General features: G+C 39.4%; 1 protein-coding gene across 1 annotated transcript in view; it reads right to left on the bottom strand.

Annotated features, from left to right (window-relative positions):
• Window positions 1-3484: 3484 nt before the first annotated feature.
• The window catches only part of castor1 (cytosolic arginine sensor for mTORC1 subunit 1), a 49751-nt gene continuing 35193 nt past the window's right edge, over window positions 3485-18042 (bottom strand). The window contains exons 4-9 of the mRNA XM_060907443.1: window positions 16542-16677; window positions 14656-14779; window positions 11123-11230; window positions 8039-8121; window positions 5768-5862; window positions 3485-4058 (exon numbers count right to left, since the gene is read on the bottom strand). Coding sequence (XP_060763426.1) covers window positions 3990-4058; window positions 5768-5862; window positions 8039-8121; window positions 11123-11230; window positions 14656-14779; window positions 16542-16677 — 615 coding nt within the window. The 3' untranslated portion in view covers window positions 3485-3989. The remainder of the gene's footprint in view (window positions 4059-5767; window positions 5863-8038; window positions 8122-11122; window positions 11231-14655; window positions 14780-16541; window positions 16678-18042) is intronic.

The raw sequence follows: 18042 nt of genomic DNA, 5'->3' as shown, positions 1-18042 counted from the left end.
ACCAGGACGACTGATCCGTGTAAAGGAAAGAATGAATGGGGCCATGTATCGTGAGATTTTGAGTGAAAACCTCCTTCCATCAGCAAGGGCATTGAAGATGAAACGTGGCTGGGTCTTTCAGCATGACAATGATCCCAAACACACTGCCCGGGCAACGAAGGAGTGGCTTCGTAAGAAGCATTTCAAGGTCCTGGAGTGGCCTAGCCAGTCTCCAGATCTCAACCCCATGGAAAATCTTTGGAGGGAGTTGAAAGTCCGTGTTGCCCAGCGACAGCCCCAAAACATCACTGCTCTAGAGGAGATCTGCATGGAGGAATGGGCCAAAATACCAGCAACAGTGTGTGAAAACCTTGTGAAGACTTACAGAAAACATTTGACCTGTCATTGCCAACAAAGGGTATATAAAGTATTGAGATGAACTTTTGTTATTGACCAAATACTTATTTTCCACCATAATTTGCAAATAAATTCTTTAAAAATCAGACAATGTGGTTTTCTGGATTTTTGTTCTCATTTTGTCTCTCATAGTTGAGGTATACCTATGATAAAAATTACAGGCCTCTCTCATCTTTTTAAGTGGGAGAACTTGCACAGTTGGTGACTAAATACTTTTTTGCCCCACTGTATACTGGATAATGTGGATGTACAGCAATGCACAAAAGAGACAGGTTGAGATTTGCTGTTAATTGAATCAATGTTTTATTATAATACACATCCAGAATGATGCATTATACAGACTTGAAAACAGTCCTGCTTTTTTAAATGTCCAACATACAACCCCATTTCCATAAAAAGTTGAGATGCAGTGTAAAGGAACAATGCGAGGACTTGCAAATCATGGAAACCATTTCATTGACAATAGTACAGGGACAACATAGCAAAATGTTGAAACTGAGAATTTTTTTTTTTTGAAAACTATATGCTCATTTTGAATTTAGTGCCAGCATCATGTTTCAAAAAAGCTGGGACTACACAACTTTAAGTCCTTTGTTATGTTAAAAGGAAAAAAAAACAACTAATTAGGTTAATTGTCAGCAGGTCAGTAAGATGGTTGGGTACAAAAAGAGCATCCCAGAGAAGTGGAGACTCTCAGAAGTAAAGATGGGGAGGGGTTCACTGCTCCATGAAAGACTGCATGGGCAAACAATTTAAGAATAACGTTCCTCAATGCAAAACTGCAAAGAATTTGGGGATCACATCATCTATGGTACACATCATTAAAAGATTCAGAGAATCTGGAGAAATCTCTGTATGCAAGAGACAAGGCTGAAAACTGACATTAGATGCCTGTGATCTTCAGGCCCTCAGGCGACACTGCATTCAAAGCAGACAGGTGTTTGTAGTGGAAATCACTGTATGGGCTCAGGAACACCTCAGAAAACCATCATCTGTGAAAACAGTTCATTACTGCATCCACAAATACAAGTTAAAACCAGATATAAACAACATCCAGAAACACCGTCCCCTTCTCTGGGCCTGAGCTCTTTTACGATGGACTGAGGCAAAGTGGAAAATTGTCCCGAGGTCTGACGAAATCAAAAGTAGACAGACATTCTTTTTCGAAATCATGGACACCACGTCCTCCAGGCTAAAGAGGAGAGGGACCATCTGGCTCATCAGTGCACAGTCCACAACCCAGCATCTGTGATGGTATGAGGGGGCATTAGTGCACATGGCATAGGTAGCTTGTATATCTGGGAAGGCATCAGTGCTGAATCTCTCACACACACACACACACACACACACACACACACACACACACTTCAGAGCAATATACTGCCATCTAGACGACATCTTTTTCAGGGAAGGCCTTCCTTCTTTCAGCAAGAAAATACCAAATTGCTTTCTGCACATATTACAACTGCATGGTAAGGGAGTCCAGGTGCTAAACTGGCCTGCCTGCAGTCCAGACCCATCTCCTGTTTAAAACTTCTGACGCATTATGAAGCAAAAATACAACAAAGGAGACCCCAAACTGTTGAGTAACTGAAACTGTACATCAGGCAAGAATTGGACATTTCTCTTTCAAAACTACAGCAACTGATTTAGAGTATTAAAAGTAGAGGTGATACAACACTGTGGTAAACATGCCCCTGTCCCAACTTTTTGAAACATGTTGCTGACAACAAATTCAAAATGAGCATATATTTTTCAAAAAAAAAAAAACCCCAAAAATCTCAGTTTCAACATTTGATATGTTGTCTTTGTACCATTTTTAATGAAGATACAGGGTTTCCATGATTTGCAAATTATTGCATTGTTTTCAATTTATGTTTTACACAGTGTCCCAACTTTTTTGGAATTGGGTATATATTATATATGGGCTATCAGTGCATATTGGACATTTTTTGTTTAGTTTAACAACCCAATAACAAAATTATGTTGTATAGATACAAATTTTTAATCGTTTACATAAAGGAAATAGTCTAGTGTGCTATAGTTATTTGGCTAAACCACAAAAAATTGTGTGTATTTATATATTGATCCTATTTATTCAACAAAGCTACAAAAGAGAGGAAGGGGAGGTTTAAAAAAAAACAAACAAAAAACAAACAAAAAAAAACACTAAACAAAAACACCCCCCCCCACACCCAAATGTATCAAGATCAGATAGAACAGTGAAAGTTACACACTACTTAGCAGCTCCATTACGGTCTCACCCAAAAGCCCAACCAGGAAGGTCAAAAGTCCATAAAATTAACAAGTTTCGACTTCCTGCTTTTTAAAGTAAAGTGTTTGAAATACTCCCCTTCTCTCCCAAATCATACTGCTAATGTAAGATGGCAAATAATTATTCGCTGATATTAGAATAAAAGTCAGACCAGACTGCACTTCTGAGGAAAAACACAAAGTAAGTTTTTGGTAACATATAAAAAACAGACTTCTGGGCCATCAGAAGGAAATCTTTGCAGTATGACGCTACATCTTAAATGTTAATTTGGTTTTCGAAACGTATTGCAACAATACTGAAAAATAAATCTAACACTGATAGTGTTTTACACGATAAAACGGGCAGGGTGGGGGAACCACCCGACAAAATGAAAACGCTGATGGCAAAAGTCATCATTAGTCTCTTGCCAACCCGCAGATCATCGAAAATCAGAGGAAGCCCACTTGTGCCAAGTCTCCCCCCCCCCCCCCCCCCCAAAAAAAATCTTCGCAAACAGCAGCAAGTCAACTCTGGTTTATCTTAAAATTCAAGCTTATCTGAAAACTGATCATCTCAAAATTCTGCTTTATTACAAACAAAGATTCTCCATTCTCATAATGTATACTCTCGATGATGAGCACTGACATTTTCATGCAGTTAGTAAGATTGTCAAATTTACATTTTAATTTATGACTGTGTCCCAAAACAATTTTATCAAAAGTTGGACATTCCAAGTCAGAATATTGAGAATACTGAAAAACGTCAATTTTGATAAGATAATTCATAGATTCTTAATTAGGAGAATAATTCAGAACTTTTTTTTTTTTTAAAGTAGCAAGAATTTTGAGATAAACCAATTTTGAGGTAAGTCGTCAAATTAAGATAAATTTCAACTTAAAATTCAGTTTAAGTGATACACAAGGAAAAAAAAAATCAATTTAGAGAAACTAAGGTGTAAAATTCAGGTGTCTTTTTTTTTTTTTTTTGGCCTGGTTCTTTTGCTGCAAAAAACCCAAACCCCCACTGCAACCAAAATAATCCAGATCTTCTTCACCTCTGACTCCAAGAACCTGTGGCACCATTCCAAGACCTCACGATATTACCATTCATTCAGTCAATAAACTATTCTACAATGTAAAAGTAACTTTTACGTGCAATTAGCAAACCAGCCTCATGATCAAAAACAAGCAGTGCATGGTTTTGAGACTGAACCTTGAACTCATGCTCGTGTGAGTCACTCCTAGCTTATAAACGTCATCAAAACACTTCCAGTGATCGTTGCAACACCGTGCGTGTGTTAATGCTGTTCCGGTTGTAGCGCGAGCAAATCAGGATTACATCAGCATCCGGCGCCTTTCCTCTGATCCTGAAGCATGTCTGTAACTCTCACTATGTCCTCTTCTGGCACCTAAAGGAGAGGAAAAGTGTTTACTCAGTGGGAACGGGTTATCAGATTCACTGCAAACTTGACATGGGTTTAGAACAGGTTTATAATGATTTACAGCAGTTTTTTTTTTTTATCCTGACCTCCCGCTACAGGGAAAAAGTGGGGTCTGTGAAACAAAACCATGGGATCTATGTTTTTAATTATTATTATTATTATTATTAAACAAAATGTTGCCAAGTACAACCTGGCATTTTGAATGTTAAATTACAGAAGTTATTCATCAGCGAGTGCTTATAGTGGTCTTTGTAGCTGAATTATTACTAAAAAACAAGTAACCTTACTTCACTTTAAAAAAATAAATAAAATTTGAATGAACAAAGACCAAATTGAGAAGTTAACTGAGGAAGTCCGTAAACATGTAGGACTTCTTCACCAAATGGCAGCACATTCATGGAAAGAGATTTCAGCGTTCCCATTAACTCAAATGCCAAGTTCACAGACTTTTCTCTGACCTTCACCGACTAAAAAGCTGAATTTCCGTGACCCATAATGAATGATAAAACAGGCTGCCTTTGTGCTGAGCAGCCAAAATCCAGCCACGGTATTTTAAGCCCTTTAATTTGGGAGGTTTATTTACTAGTTCACAGATGTTTTCAGTACAAAACATGTACTGAAAGTTCTCACTGCTTAAAACATAGTGGAATAACCGGACAATTAAAAACAAAACAAAAACCCTCCTGCATTGTGATAAACAACAACTAAAGTTTAAGTATGCTACCAAAAAAGAAAAAAAGCAAATCCCACAGCTTTCTAAAACATCTGGAATAGACTAAAATGTTATGACCAGTGAGAACCCTGGACGTCTAAAGAGAACAGCATTTTGGTGTTCTGTAGAGTGATTCAGACACTCCAGCACACAACAGTGTAAGCCTCTTGCAGAGCGATTCTATAGAGTCAGCCTTTACGAGTTACTCTCAAAACCATAACCACAGGTCTTATCTTTCATATTAACTCCGTTACTATGAAATACGGAAAAGGATGCCACTGAAACCGTCAGCATTATTTTTTTGGGGGGAAGGGCATAATTGGCAAAATCACACATGCCATTTGTGCAGGTTTGACATTTTCTGCAAGTTTTCCAAGGTGGGTCCCCCCCCTTCGTTTTTCGTAAGGGTGGAATTAATGCCTTAAATTAAAAAATTGTAAAAATAAAATAAAGGGCTCACGTGAAAATGTTTGCATTCCCTAAATTTACTGAGAGGGGGAAAGGGAAGAGGAAAAAAAAGTGTTAAAATTTTAAAATGGGGAGACAAACTTAAAATGAGCCCCTTCTTTTGCTCATCATATAAATTTGTGAAAGGTAACAAAATTTATATTAAATATTTATACATTGCATGCCAATATTAAAAGGTTGTGTTATTTATTCGGTTCACTATTCAGATTTCTTTGTCCTCATTTTCTCCAAGGGTGCACAAACTTTTGCACTGAACTGTAAATGATTGACAGATTCCAAAAACTGAGACTCTTTGAAAGGGCCCTTAAAAATACTGAACATATAAAGGGAAGAGAGGAAGGGAGAGGGAAAAGAAAACAAACAAACAAACAAAAAAAAACCCCAAAATCACCTTCATGTGTGTAAACAGCCGATAAATTAACACTTTCAAATGGAAACCATTTCTCTATCGGCGTCTGACTGAAGAAAAATTTTTTAATCAGAAAAGTTGACTCACCAGGGCATGATCGAAACTGAACGTACTGATATAATAAGCAGAGATATCACACTCTGCTAGGGGCTGAGAAATCTGAGCTACAATCCCACACTCATCTGAGAGAGAGAGAAAAAAAAAAAGCAAGCAGTTAATCACCAACTGTCATGTCTGTTATACAGTAACTCCAAAACAGAAATATAATCTAAATTAAACACTGTGCCAGCATCTGGAGCTGCGCTCTCCTGGAACAGAGTTCTGCAGCATCCCTTCCATGTTTCGCATGATTTGCTCAGTGCATAAATCGTGCTGTGGTGCGATACCTTGTTTATTTTTATGTTCCATCACAGCTTGAATGGCCTTGTTAATGCACCCTATAATACATGGGGCCAAATTACTCAATTCTGATTGGTCAATCAAGGAGGGCTTTCCCCCCCTTAACACGGGGCCATATTTCTGAAATGCTATTGGCTAGTTCGTTGCTTAGTTACGGTTACAAAAATTAGCAAATTTTGTCAACAAAATGGCTGACTCAGCAATGCCGCGTTTCGCTATATTTGATGAAACGATAAACCAATTGAAAGCTGCAAGCGAAAATGAAAGAAAAAAAAAAAGTGCGAATTTTTGGCTTTCCGTGTTTAAGAAATGGGCCACAGAAAGAAACAAAAAAAACCACACGACTCTCGTGGCATATGAATGCTGCGAGTTAGACAAGGTGTTATGGCAAGTTTTTTTTGTGTCATGATGAAAGACGCTTTAGAAACTGATTCAAACGTGCAAGATAGTCTCGCGCCCTGATTGGTTCAGAAAACGTGAATGACGAATGTTGTGAAATATGTATAAACGTTCACTTCATGCAATAACTATACTTCAAAAAAGAGCTAGAAGAATAATTCATAGTGCTGGTTACCGAGATCATACTAATTCACTATTCTTAAATTCAAAATGTTTAAAATTCAGGGATATTATAGAATATAAAACTGCCTTAGTAATGTACAAAGTAAGGAATTATAAAGTACCAAGGAATATCCAAATAATGTTCTCGGATAGAGAGGGGGGCTATAATTTTAGGGGGAAATTGAAATTTAAAATTGGCAGTGCTAGGACAACGTTAAAAATGTTCAGTATCTCTATTTGTGGAGTAAAGCTATGGAACAGTTTGAATGTGGAGCTCATGAAATGTTCGACTATAAACCAGTTCAAAAAAAGGTATAAGGAACAGATCTTTGAGGTATAGGGAGGAGGAATTACAATAACATGCTATTGATAATACAAGTGTATATATGTGGGTATGGATACATATGGATAGCTCATCTCATTATCTCTAGCCGCTTTATCCTGTTCTACAGGGTCGCAGGCAAGCTGGATCCTATCCCAGCTGACTACGGGCGAAAGGCGGGGTACACCCTGGACAAGTCGCCAGGTCATCACAGGGCTGACACATAGACACAGACAACCATTCACACTCACATTCACACCTACGCTCAATTTAGAGTCACCAGTTAACCTAACCTGCATGTCTTTGGACTGTGGGGGAAACCGGAGCACCCGGAGGAAACCCACGCGGACACGGGGAGAACATGCAAACTCCACACAGAAAGGCCCTCGCCGGCCATGGGGCTCGAACCCGGACCTTCTTGCTGTGAGGCGACAGCGCTAACCACTACACCACCGTGCCGCCATTGTATATAAGCATAATATGCATAATCATGATATGGGCATCTGTGTACGTATGGATGCGTATAGGTATTGTATGTGTGTATATATGCATAGCATAAGTATGTGTGTGTATATGAGAATGATTTGGGCGATATACCATGTTGGTATGTTTTTTTTTGTTTTCTTTTGTGTATATAGTTTATTATGGTGGAAAGTGACGTTTGATTAACGGTGGTATAGAGGGTTAGGATTTGATAAATTATTTACTTCTTCCTAATCCTTTCCGAACATTATGTTACTGCCTTGTGGCTACGCTATTCTGTTTATGACTATGTTTTGATGATTGCATTTTTTGTTTGTTTTTATATCTTCTTTACTGTTCGGAATAAAGCAATCAATCAAAAACTTGAATGGCTGCCGAAGTATGAATTTGGCCCTATATATTATGAAACAAGTAATCGTATGGTTCCTCGTAAAATTAAGGATCAATTTCACTCGTGATTTCGAAGTTTTTTTTAATTTTCAAAACTTCAAAAATCACTTGTGAAATTAATCCTTAATTTTACTCGGCCCCATACGATTACCTATACTAAACAATTCCTGGGAAGACAGGGTCACGTTCGACATCAGTCTTACCAAACCCGAGCGGTTGGCCTCCGATCCGCACCATCCTCCAGAGCTCGCCAGAGGAGCTAGTGAAGAGCAGATCTGCTGGGAATCTGCAAAACACACAGGTTGGAATGGAAGACAAGTAACAGCACTGTGTATTCAGAATTGGATGAAACAAAACAAAAAAAAAACCTTACTCTTCAAAACCCTACAAGAGACACATTTATTCATTTCACACATAATACCAGTCAAAAGTTATTGGACACCCAAAGTCAATGGTTTTCTTCATTTGCATTAATTAAAAAAAAAGGTTACTTCATGTCTTAAAGTAACGATGGAGGTCATTTCTCTTTACTTCATTCACTACAGTTCTAGAACAGGGCTATTTACTGTACGTTTACTGACTGATCTCAAACACATTAATAAGGCCAGAAACTCATCCACTAATTAACTTGACGAGACATCTGTTAATTGAAAAGCATTCCAGGTGACGACCTCATGAAGCTGGTTAAGAAAATGCCAATAGTGTGTGTAAAGCGTCATCGAGGTAAACACTGGATACTTTAAAGAATCTAAAACTCAACTCATTATCTCTAGCCGCTTTATCCTGTTCTACAGGGTCGCAGGCAAGCTGGAGCCTATCCCAGCTGACTACGGGCGAAAGGCGGGGTACACCCTGGACAAGTCGCCAGGTCATCACAGGGCTGACACATAGACACAGACAACCATTCACACTCACATTCACACCTACGCTCAATTTAGAGTCACCAGTTAACCTAACCTGCATGTCTTTGGACTGTGGGAGAAACCGGAGCACCCGGAGGAAACCCACGCGGACACGGGGAGAACATGCAAACTCCACACAGAAAGGCCCCTCGGCGGCCACAGGGCTCGAACCCAGGACCTTCTTGCTGTGAGGCAACAGCGCTAACCACTACACCACCGTGCCACCCCAGAATCTAAAACTATCAAACATTTTGTTTTTAACACTTTCTTGGTTCACCACATAATTCCAGATGTGATTTCATAGTTTTCGTGTCTTCTTCAGAATTATTCTACAATGTAGAAGAGTGTCACGAGACAGAACAAGAGTGCTCCGAGAGCACAATATCCCCCGCTGGCCATAACTCTGGTAAAATGCGACTGAATTGAACCGAAATCGCATCCAAGAAGGACACATCCAGGCTGGACAAACTGATCAGGTGGGCCGGCTCTGTGGTCGGCATGAAGCTGGACTCTCTGGTGACAGTGGCAGAGAAGAGATCTATGGACAAGCTATTGAACATCATGGACGATGCCAGTCACCCTCTGCACACCGTCATCAGCAACCAGAGGAGCCTGTTCAGTGACAGAATGCTCCTTCCCAAGTGCAGGACGTACAGACTCAAAAACTCCTTTGTCCCTCACGCCATCAGACTCTACAACTCCTCTCTGGGGGGGGAGGCGGGGTAACAGGAGGACAGAGGACGGGAAGGAGCAGTAGCCTAGCCGGACAATAAGCAATACCGGACAATGTGCAATATCTCTCCTGCCGCCGCCCCCTTCCCCATATCTTATTCTTTTTATATTTGTATATGTAAATTTATTTTAATTTATCTAGAAGTTCTCTCTATTTATCTGTAATGATGCTGCTGGAATCTTAAAATTTCCCTGAGGGAACCCGCCCAAAGGGATCAATAAAGTCTTATCTAATCTAATGAATGAGTAAGCAGGGATGAGAGTGGGTGGTCACCAAAAAAGCAGAAAACAAGATGGCGCCCAAAGCCGGGGGTCTGGGAGGGATACGCCCCCAGGAAAATTTTGAAAAATAAGGCCTTACAAACCACTTCTTGCAATTTGAGCTGTAGTAGATTAAAAAAAAAAAAAAAACTAAAAAAAAAAAAAAAAACTTGTCTTTTTTATACATTTACATGAAAATATGTTTCAAATCAATAGGAGTATTATTTGAATTCAAAATAAAAATCACATTCTACATTCAAGGGTGTGGTTATAATTTATGCTCAACAAAAATGACAAACTAAATTCACATTAAACGCAAGTTTTATTAATTATCAAAATGTTCATATATTAAATACAATTTCTTAGGGAGAAAAGGTCAGTCACCCTATGTCCTCATTAGTTGCATATGATTTCAAAGTCTTTTGAAATATTTAAGCTTTCAAAACTGTCAGGATTAATTCAGATTTACTGACCGTCATGTACATGTTCAATGTATTAAATCAAACGAATGCTAAGTTTATGGGAAAATGTCTATGTACACTTTATACAATTATTTATAGTTCACAGTCACTTCTCATTTTCATTTGATCATTTCGACGACTTCTTCAGCTTTTTGGCCAAAGACAAAAGCTCGTCAGTCCTCTCTGTTTTTTATACCAGCATCGATTTCACGTACCTTCGCGTCGTCTCGCTTGTCAATTGTATTCGGCATTTTGAGTAAAAAAGCCGATACGAAAGAGAAACGTATTTTTGAAGCGCAGCGACGATGAACATGTGCAAGTTTCGATAAAATAGAACAGATGCGGGTACTTTTGTAAGAACTGTTATGATTGGCTTTTGTTCTCTCCCACACTCTTGTAAGAACTTATGATTGGCTACCATGCTCTCGCCAGTGATGTTTTGGCCAATTATAGTGTAGATAACACGTATTCTACTGCGAGACTAAAGATGGCGAAAATGTAAACATGTAACATCGTTGTACGCTTGAATATCACAAAGGAACATACCCCAACCCCCCTCAATGGGTCGGCGAATGAATGAATGCATGCATGCATGCATGCATGGCATAATATTGATTTTTGCTCAGAAAAAGCAGAAATCCGCCGAAAAGCAGAAAACTCTCCTCCCTGGTAAGGGTGTACAAACTTCAGCCAAACCCTGGGCACCAAAATATAAGAATTCCTAGTTTTGAGATGCTTTTCAGTTCATCACGGTTGTAAAAAGTGACTGCAGTAGTTCTCGGAAGCCTGAACTACTACTTGAGGCCACTCCCCCCCCCCCCAAACCATTCTGCAAAAACTCTGCAGACTGGTGTGTGAGAAATTTCAAGAATTTTCTGAAATTCTCAAACACAGGAATGGAGAACAATATGTGCGGCGGTGTGGGCCTTACTTTTGCTGTGCTTCTGTATCCATCACGAGGGAGACATAGCCATCGATCAGAGAGAAGGAGAAGAACTTACACTCCAGATCAGCAGTGACATTCGTGTCTTCTTTAGGACTGAACACATAAAATGAAGAAAAAACACAAACAATCCATACATTTGCATTTTCTTTAGTTTCAGTATTACTTTGGTACGTGAACGCAGATATTCAGTGCTCTCAAAATATTAGCAATGACACTAAAATGAACTTTGGCCAAAAGAAAATTCAATTCAAATGGGGGGGGGGGGGGGGGGGGGGGACATTAATTGAGTAGCAATTATTATAATTCAGTATTAATTACTACTTAAGCAGTGATTATCAAAATGTAACTTAATAAGTAGTAATTATCATCAACTACTAAATTATACTAAGAAATAATTAGTGATTATTAAAATGCTATAAAATTGAGTTATAAGATTAGTTAAAATTATTAAAAAAGTAGTTAGTAGTAGTGATGCAAACAATTATTCATGGGTTATAGATAATGTGTTTTTAATAGTGAACATTGATATAACAATTGAACTGACAACAACATTAACAAGTATTACTAGTAGTATTATTTTTATTATTATTATTATTAGTAGTAGTAGTAGTAGTAGTACAGTTATATCAATGTTCACTATTTAAAAAAATTATAATCCATGAGTATTTGTTTGTATTCTACCAATTACTACTTTTTAATAATTTTGTAATCATTATTAATAACTTAATTTTATAACATTTAATAATCTCTAGTACTTATCACTAATTCATAAGTAGTAATGATTAATAATCAATAATTACTATTACTACTAATTATTAGTGGTTAATATTCTTATTATATTAAAAAACACTGTTGTAGACGATAGGTAATAAAACTTAAAAAAAAAAAAAAAACTTTGTACAAATTATTTATATTGTACTATATTTAGAATTATTGTATTTTCTGGAGTTCTTTTTAACTGAGTTTTGAAATAAAGGTTGTTTATATATTTATATTAAACTTGGTACAATAAACAAATGTTATGTAAAAAAAAAAAAAATGACGCCATCATCATTATTAGCACTACGTTCACAGTGCAAGGCTTAATGCTCAATTCCGATTTTTTTGTGAAATCCGATTTTTTTGTGAGGTCGTTCACATTAACAAATATATGCGACTTGTACGTGATCCTCAGTATGAACGAAAAGCGACCTAAAAGTGTTCCGCATGCGCATTGCAGGATACGACGACGTCACACGCAGTGAGCATGGCCGGTGTTTACGGAAGTAACCTAAAGTTTCCTGTGTATGACAGTAGCCAGCATGGAGTACCTGGCGATGATGCAGTTGTTGTTGTGACGGAGCCAGAACATGCACAATAGCCTGATGTTAAAGAGGAGGTTGAGAAGGAAGAGGGCAAGGGTTTTGGCTCAGGCGTTCTGCGGGGTAGTGACTGCAACCTCCGTTCAAAGGAACATCAAAGCCATGTTGTTGTAACTTTTTTTGAGAGACCCGCCGCCTACTTCAGCGCAGAATAGTGACGTTTGTGGCTTGTTGATGACGTGCAAGTCGGATGAATGCGACCTGGCGGTTCAGACTGAAGTCGCATATGAAAAGATCGGATAGGAATCGGAATTAGGACCACATACCCAAACGGCCTGGGTCGGATTTGAAAAAAAAAATCGGATCCGTGTCGTTCATATTGTCAATAAAAGATCGGATACAGGTCACATATGGGCGAAAAAAAATCGGATGAGAGTCACTTCAGCCTGCAGTGTGAACGTAGTGTAGTATTTCCTATAAGTCCCATTTTCCACCCGACTCTTGTGCGCATGCACGAACCCCCCTGCGTTTCACTCCGGAGTGCTTGACCTCTAACACGCGCGCGTGCCTAGTGTCCGTGAAAAACCAGTTTCCCAGTCCGCCATGTGCTCAGCGCTGCGTTACCGTCTTTAAACACATTTGTGCAATCCAGTGCTTTTTATCGCAAACGATTCTTCTCCTTATTTTGGGGGTATTTGTCATCCCCCAACCACGTGTCATTAAACAGACATCTTCCCATAATTATCAACGCTTTCTAGCACCCACGTAAGCTACCTGTGCATCTCTCACTCTTCACAACCACCGCATCACACCACACCGCCTCCAGTAGCCTCCTAATGTTAGTTCTTGATCTACGGAACGCACAGAACCAATGCCGCCCCCAAAAGGTACGCTGGTCACTTTTAAAGTTACGGTTTAAAAAAAAAAAAAAAAAAAAAAAAAAATACCCCAAACCAGATGGAGACATTTCACTCGTTCGGTCCAATATTAAATTTAAATACCTCACTTTCAAAAATTCCAGTCATTCCAAACAATTTAAGATGTTTTTAGGCCTTGAAAACCTTAAGTTGTATTTAAGACTTTTTAAGGACCTGCAGGAACCCTGAAGATGTGACTTCAAATGAAAGCGTCACAAACTCCCACACAGCCTCAATAAAGGATGTGAGATAAGAACATGGATGCATGGTCCGATGATTAATAAACAGTTTTTTTGGGTTTTTTGGCGCCGACTTGGGTTCACCACAAAACATTTTCTGTATAGGCTGAGGAACATAATGTACATTTATATACATTGGGGAGGAAGGGGGGGGGGGAGGGAACCCCACACTCCTTTACATGGTGCAATGTTCTGAAAATGCCAAGCTGAACTGAACCAAAACGTGTCCCACCTCTGCATGCAGGAAAAGGACAGAGTCTAGACCAGATTATGAAACAAGATTTCAATACTGTTTGCGAAAATAACTTGTTCAGAAAACAGAGGTTTCGAGAAGCAGCAACCACCGCCACAAAGTGGTACACCATCCAGACTCAAAGCGCAGCGTAGTGTGAATCTACAGCCATTAAAGCAGAAAAATGATTCACAACAGTTTTTCCAGAGAACCAAAACACATTTTTAGACCTCCATTCCCACATTCGAGTGATGCAACGCTGGCCGGAGTGTCTGTTTCAGTATCGACAGACATGCACTGTAGGAGAGCTGAATCATACACATACAGATAATTCTGGGCTTAGTGGTCTTTTAAAAAAAAAAAAAAGAAAAAAAAAAAAAAAAAGGGGAGGACATGCAAGCCTTTCCTGAATCTTACACACAACCGTTGTCACGCAAAGCATTCCTCCATCATTCATCTGATAAATGGTGTGACAATTACGCATTTCCTCACTCCATGTGCAAAATGTTTAGTTTAATATCTAAATGGTGAAATAAATGAATGTAGACAGACAAGTGGGTTGTATAGCTTAAAAAAAAAAAAAAAGCAATAGAATTTTGGTATATTGTTTAAAAATGCCCCATCTATACAGATTCATTTCTTCAAATGAAAATTCAGTAACTTTTTTTTTAAACAAATCCAGTTTGTCAGCTAGCTTACATGAGGCACCTGACAGGATTTTGTAAGAAATTTGAAGTCAGTGTCATTCACGCTCATTTCGACTCACACCCATATGTTCGCTCAGACGCCTTTATAAACCATATATGGACTGAAACTTAAAACCACAAACCTGTTGGAGTAGAAGAGGACGTCAATGAGTGTAGTGGCGATGCCTGGCAGAGTGTCAGGATCCAAACTCATCACGCAGAACTGGTTCACTGGGATAAATACTGGGTGCAGGGTAGAACGCGGGACTGAAAGTACACACACACACACACACACCCCATGTGTATGATGCCCCTTTTCCACCAAAGCAGTTCCAGGGCTGGTTCGGGGCCAGTGCTTAGTTTGGAACCGGGTTTTCTGTTTCCACTGACAAAGAACTGGCTCTGGGGCCAGAAAAACCGGTTCCAGGCTAGCACCAACTCTCTGCTGGGCCAGAGGAAAGCACCGCTTACATCAGCGGGGGGGGCGGAGTTGTTAAGACCAACAACAATAAGCCCGCGAAAGATCGCCATTTTGAAGCGACGAGGAAGCAGCAGCTGTACAAATGCGAAGTCATCCATTATTATTATTGTTGTTGTTGTTGCTGCTGTGTTAGGTTTTATTATTATGTAGGTTTATATAAGTATTATTCTTGACCAAGAAGGCAGCAATTTATATTTGTGACAAAATTAAGGATTAATTTCGGTTCAGTTAAAATGACCTCATGTCTCAGCTGGACATTGTTTGGGAACATTTTGTTTATTTTGATATGAAATGTGTATTTTTGATCAGAGGTGTGTCTGAACGGCGCCAAAGTCTGATCAACACACACACCCGCACAGCTAGGATTGTGATTTAAGATTGTTAGAGTTAACCAGTTTCTTTAATGTTGAATCTGAAGTTGAAATGATTGAAGGTTGGATTTAATTGTTAGATCTAAGATGCATTTTGTGATTTAAGTTAGTTTTATAGTTAAGTTAGTTTTATAATTACAGAATATAATTTAGGATTGTTAAAGACATTCTTATTTGTTATTTTGCTTATGATTGTTTTACTACATATTGCTGAATCAAGATGTAATTTGCTGACTTAGCACAAGACACACATTCATGTGTTAAGAATTATGATTTTAATATTTTAGCTTTTTCATCTTTTAGATTCTTCAAACTATTTCTGTTGCCATCAATTTCTGACTTCGTAGACTAGACATATTATCTGTGCTTAAAAATTCCATCACCATCTTAAGTACATATTGCCCCATGTTATATCTGACCTGAAGGGGGTGTGCGTAAGCAATGACCTTTAAAATCTGTTTGTACCTTACTATCATGTCATATCATCAGAAATATGTCGTCATGTTATGATTTACACACACACACACACACACACACACACTTGACCTGCCCCAAGATCAAGCTGCTCACTTGCACGCAAGTCAAACACACACACATCTGAACATTCCATTAGAACAGTGATGTAATTAAGATGTGTCACACACACCAAAATGATGTCACTCACTCACACACCCCCCATAGAGACACACACACACACATTCATGCACACACACACAGATATCAAACAGTGATGTCATTTACACACAGAACACTTGTATATAATAACCCTCTGTATTCTTGTCCAATTGGGGGAACTTGCGGATAAAGATGTGAACTACATTGGGGTTCCTGTCTTTCTTGGCGACTGACCCCCCCTGAGAAGTAAGCTGACCGTTTCCGACTGGGTGAACCCCAACATGCTGCTTCTTCCGTGTTGTTTTTGCTTCGATTTTCGCGCCAAGTTTTATGCAAACGTAGCGACGTAACTGACTTATACAGCGACGTAAATGACGTGGCTTCCCTTAGCACCGTGAGCTATGGAAAAGCAAACTCGTTCTCAACTGGCTCGCAAGTTGAACGAGTTGTGAACCAGCACCAGCCCCGAACCAGCCCTGGAACTGATTTGGTGGAAAAGGGGTATGAATGAGCTCAGAAACTATGCTCAGACCCAGTCAGGAGGTTGTTAGCTCAGTCTCACCCTCTCTGCCATTCCCCTGGAGGCTGTTGTTCACATCCTGGCTGTGCACCAGTACAGACTCTCCATCCACCTCCCGGTAGATGTTAAACTCCTCAGCCAGGGTGTGGATCACCACCGACAGGTCCTTCTCTCGCACCTAAGCAAGCAAGCAAGCACGCACGCACCAACAGTTATTGTAAAGCTGAATAATTACTGATATTTTAGGTGATTTTTGGCCTCATCATTTTTTTCCCCCATTCACATCTCTTTTCATCCAACCACTCTCTCTGTATTCCTCCTAACCACCCATCTGCATGTCCATCTATTCATTCATCCAACCATCCATGCAATCATCTATGCATACAGTATATCCATCCATTTATCTACTGATTCATCCATCTTTCAGCATTTTTGAGACCGACCGACCAACGCATAGACAAAGATAGGGTCAACAGTTGAATGGATAGTTGGCCCAGCAATCCATATTACCATCTGCCTACCCAATCAATCAATGCAACCATCCATCCAGAATTCTAGGCAACAAAGAGGCGCTCACTCTATAATACTTACACATTTGAAGGACTATACAGTAACAGTCAAAAGTTTGGACACAGCTTCTAATCCAACAGGTTTCTCCCCCCCCCCCTTTCCATTTTTAATTTAGGTCACTTCCTGTCAAAGTAATGGTCATTTCCCTTTACTTAGTTGTTCAGTTCTTGACAATACTGTATAGATTACTACAGTTGTGGTGTGGAATAGGGCCATTTATTTTTTTTAATTGAGCATTTGTATTATTTAGGGGCGGCATGGTGTAGTGGTTAGCGCTGTCGCCTCACAGCAAGAAGGTCCGGGTTCGAGCCCCGTGGCCGGCGAGGGCCTTTCTGTGCGGAGTTTGCATGTTCTCCCCGTGGGTTTCCTCCGGGTGCTCCGGTTTCCCCCACAGTCCAAAGACATGCAGGTTAGGTTAACTGGTGACTCTAAATTGACCGTAGGTGTGAATGTGAGTGTGAATGGTTGTCTGTGTCTATGTGTCAGCCCTGTGATGACCTGGCGACTTGTCCAGGGTGTACCCCGCCTTTCGCCCGTAGTCAGCTGGGATAGGCTCCAGCTTGCCTGCGACCCTGTAGAACAGGATAAAGTAGCTACAGATAACGAGATGAGATGTGTATTATTTACTATTTGATGATTTCATAACACATTAAATCAGGCAAAAAACTCGTCCACTAACTTTTGACGAGGCACACTTGTTAACTGAAAAGCATTCCAGGTGACGACCTCATGAAGCTGGTTAAGATAACGCCAATAGTGTACAAAGCGTCAAGGTAAATGGTAGATACTCTGAAGAATCTCAAATATGAAACATCGACTTTTGTTTAACACATAATTCCAGACATGTTCCAGATGTTGTTTCATAGTTTTAATTCTTCAGTATTGTCCTACAAATGTAGAAAATCCTATGAAGGAGTAGAACAGGGGTGTACAAACTTGACTGGTACTGTCGGTCTATATAATGAATTGAAAA

Source organism: Neoarius graeffei, chromosome 24 (assembly GCF_027579695.1).
Source record: "Neoarius graeffei isolate fNeoGra1 chromosome 24, fNeoGra1.pri, whole genome shotgun sequence".
NCBI classification, from domain to species: Eukaryota; Metazoa; Chordata; class Actinopteri; order Siluriformes; family Ariidae; genus Neoarius; species Neoarius graeffei.
This window is presented reverse-complemented; position numbering and strand designations above follow the sequence as displayed.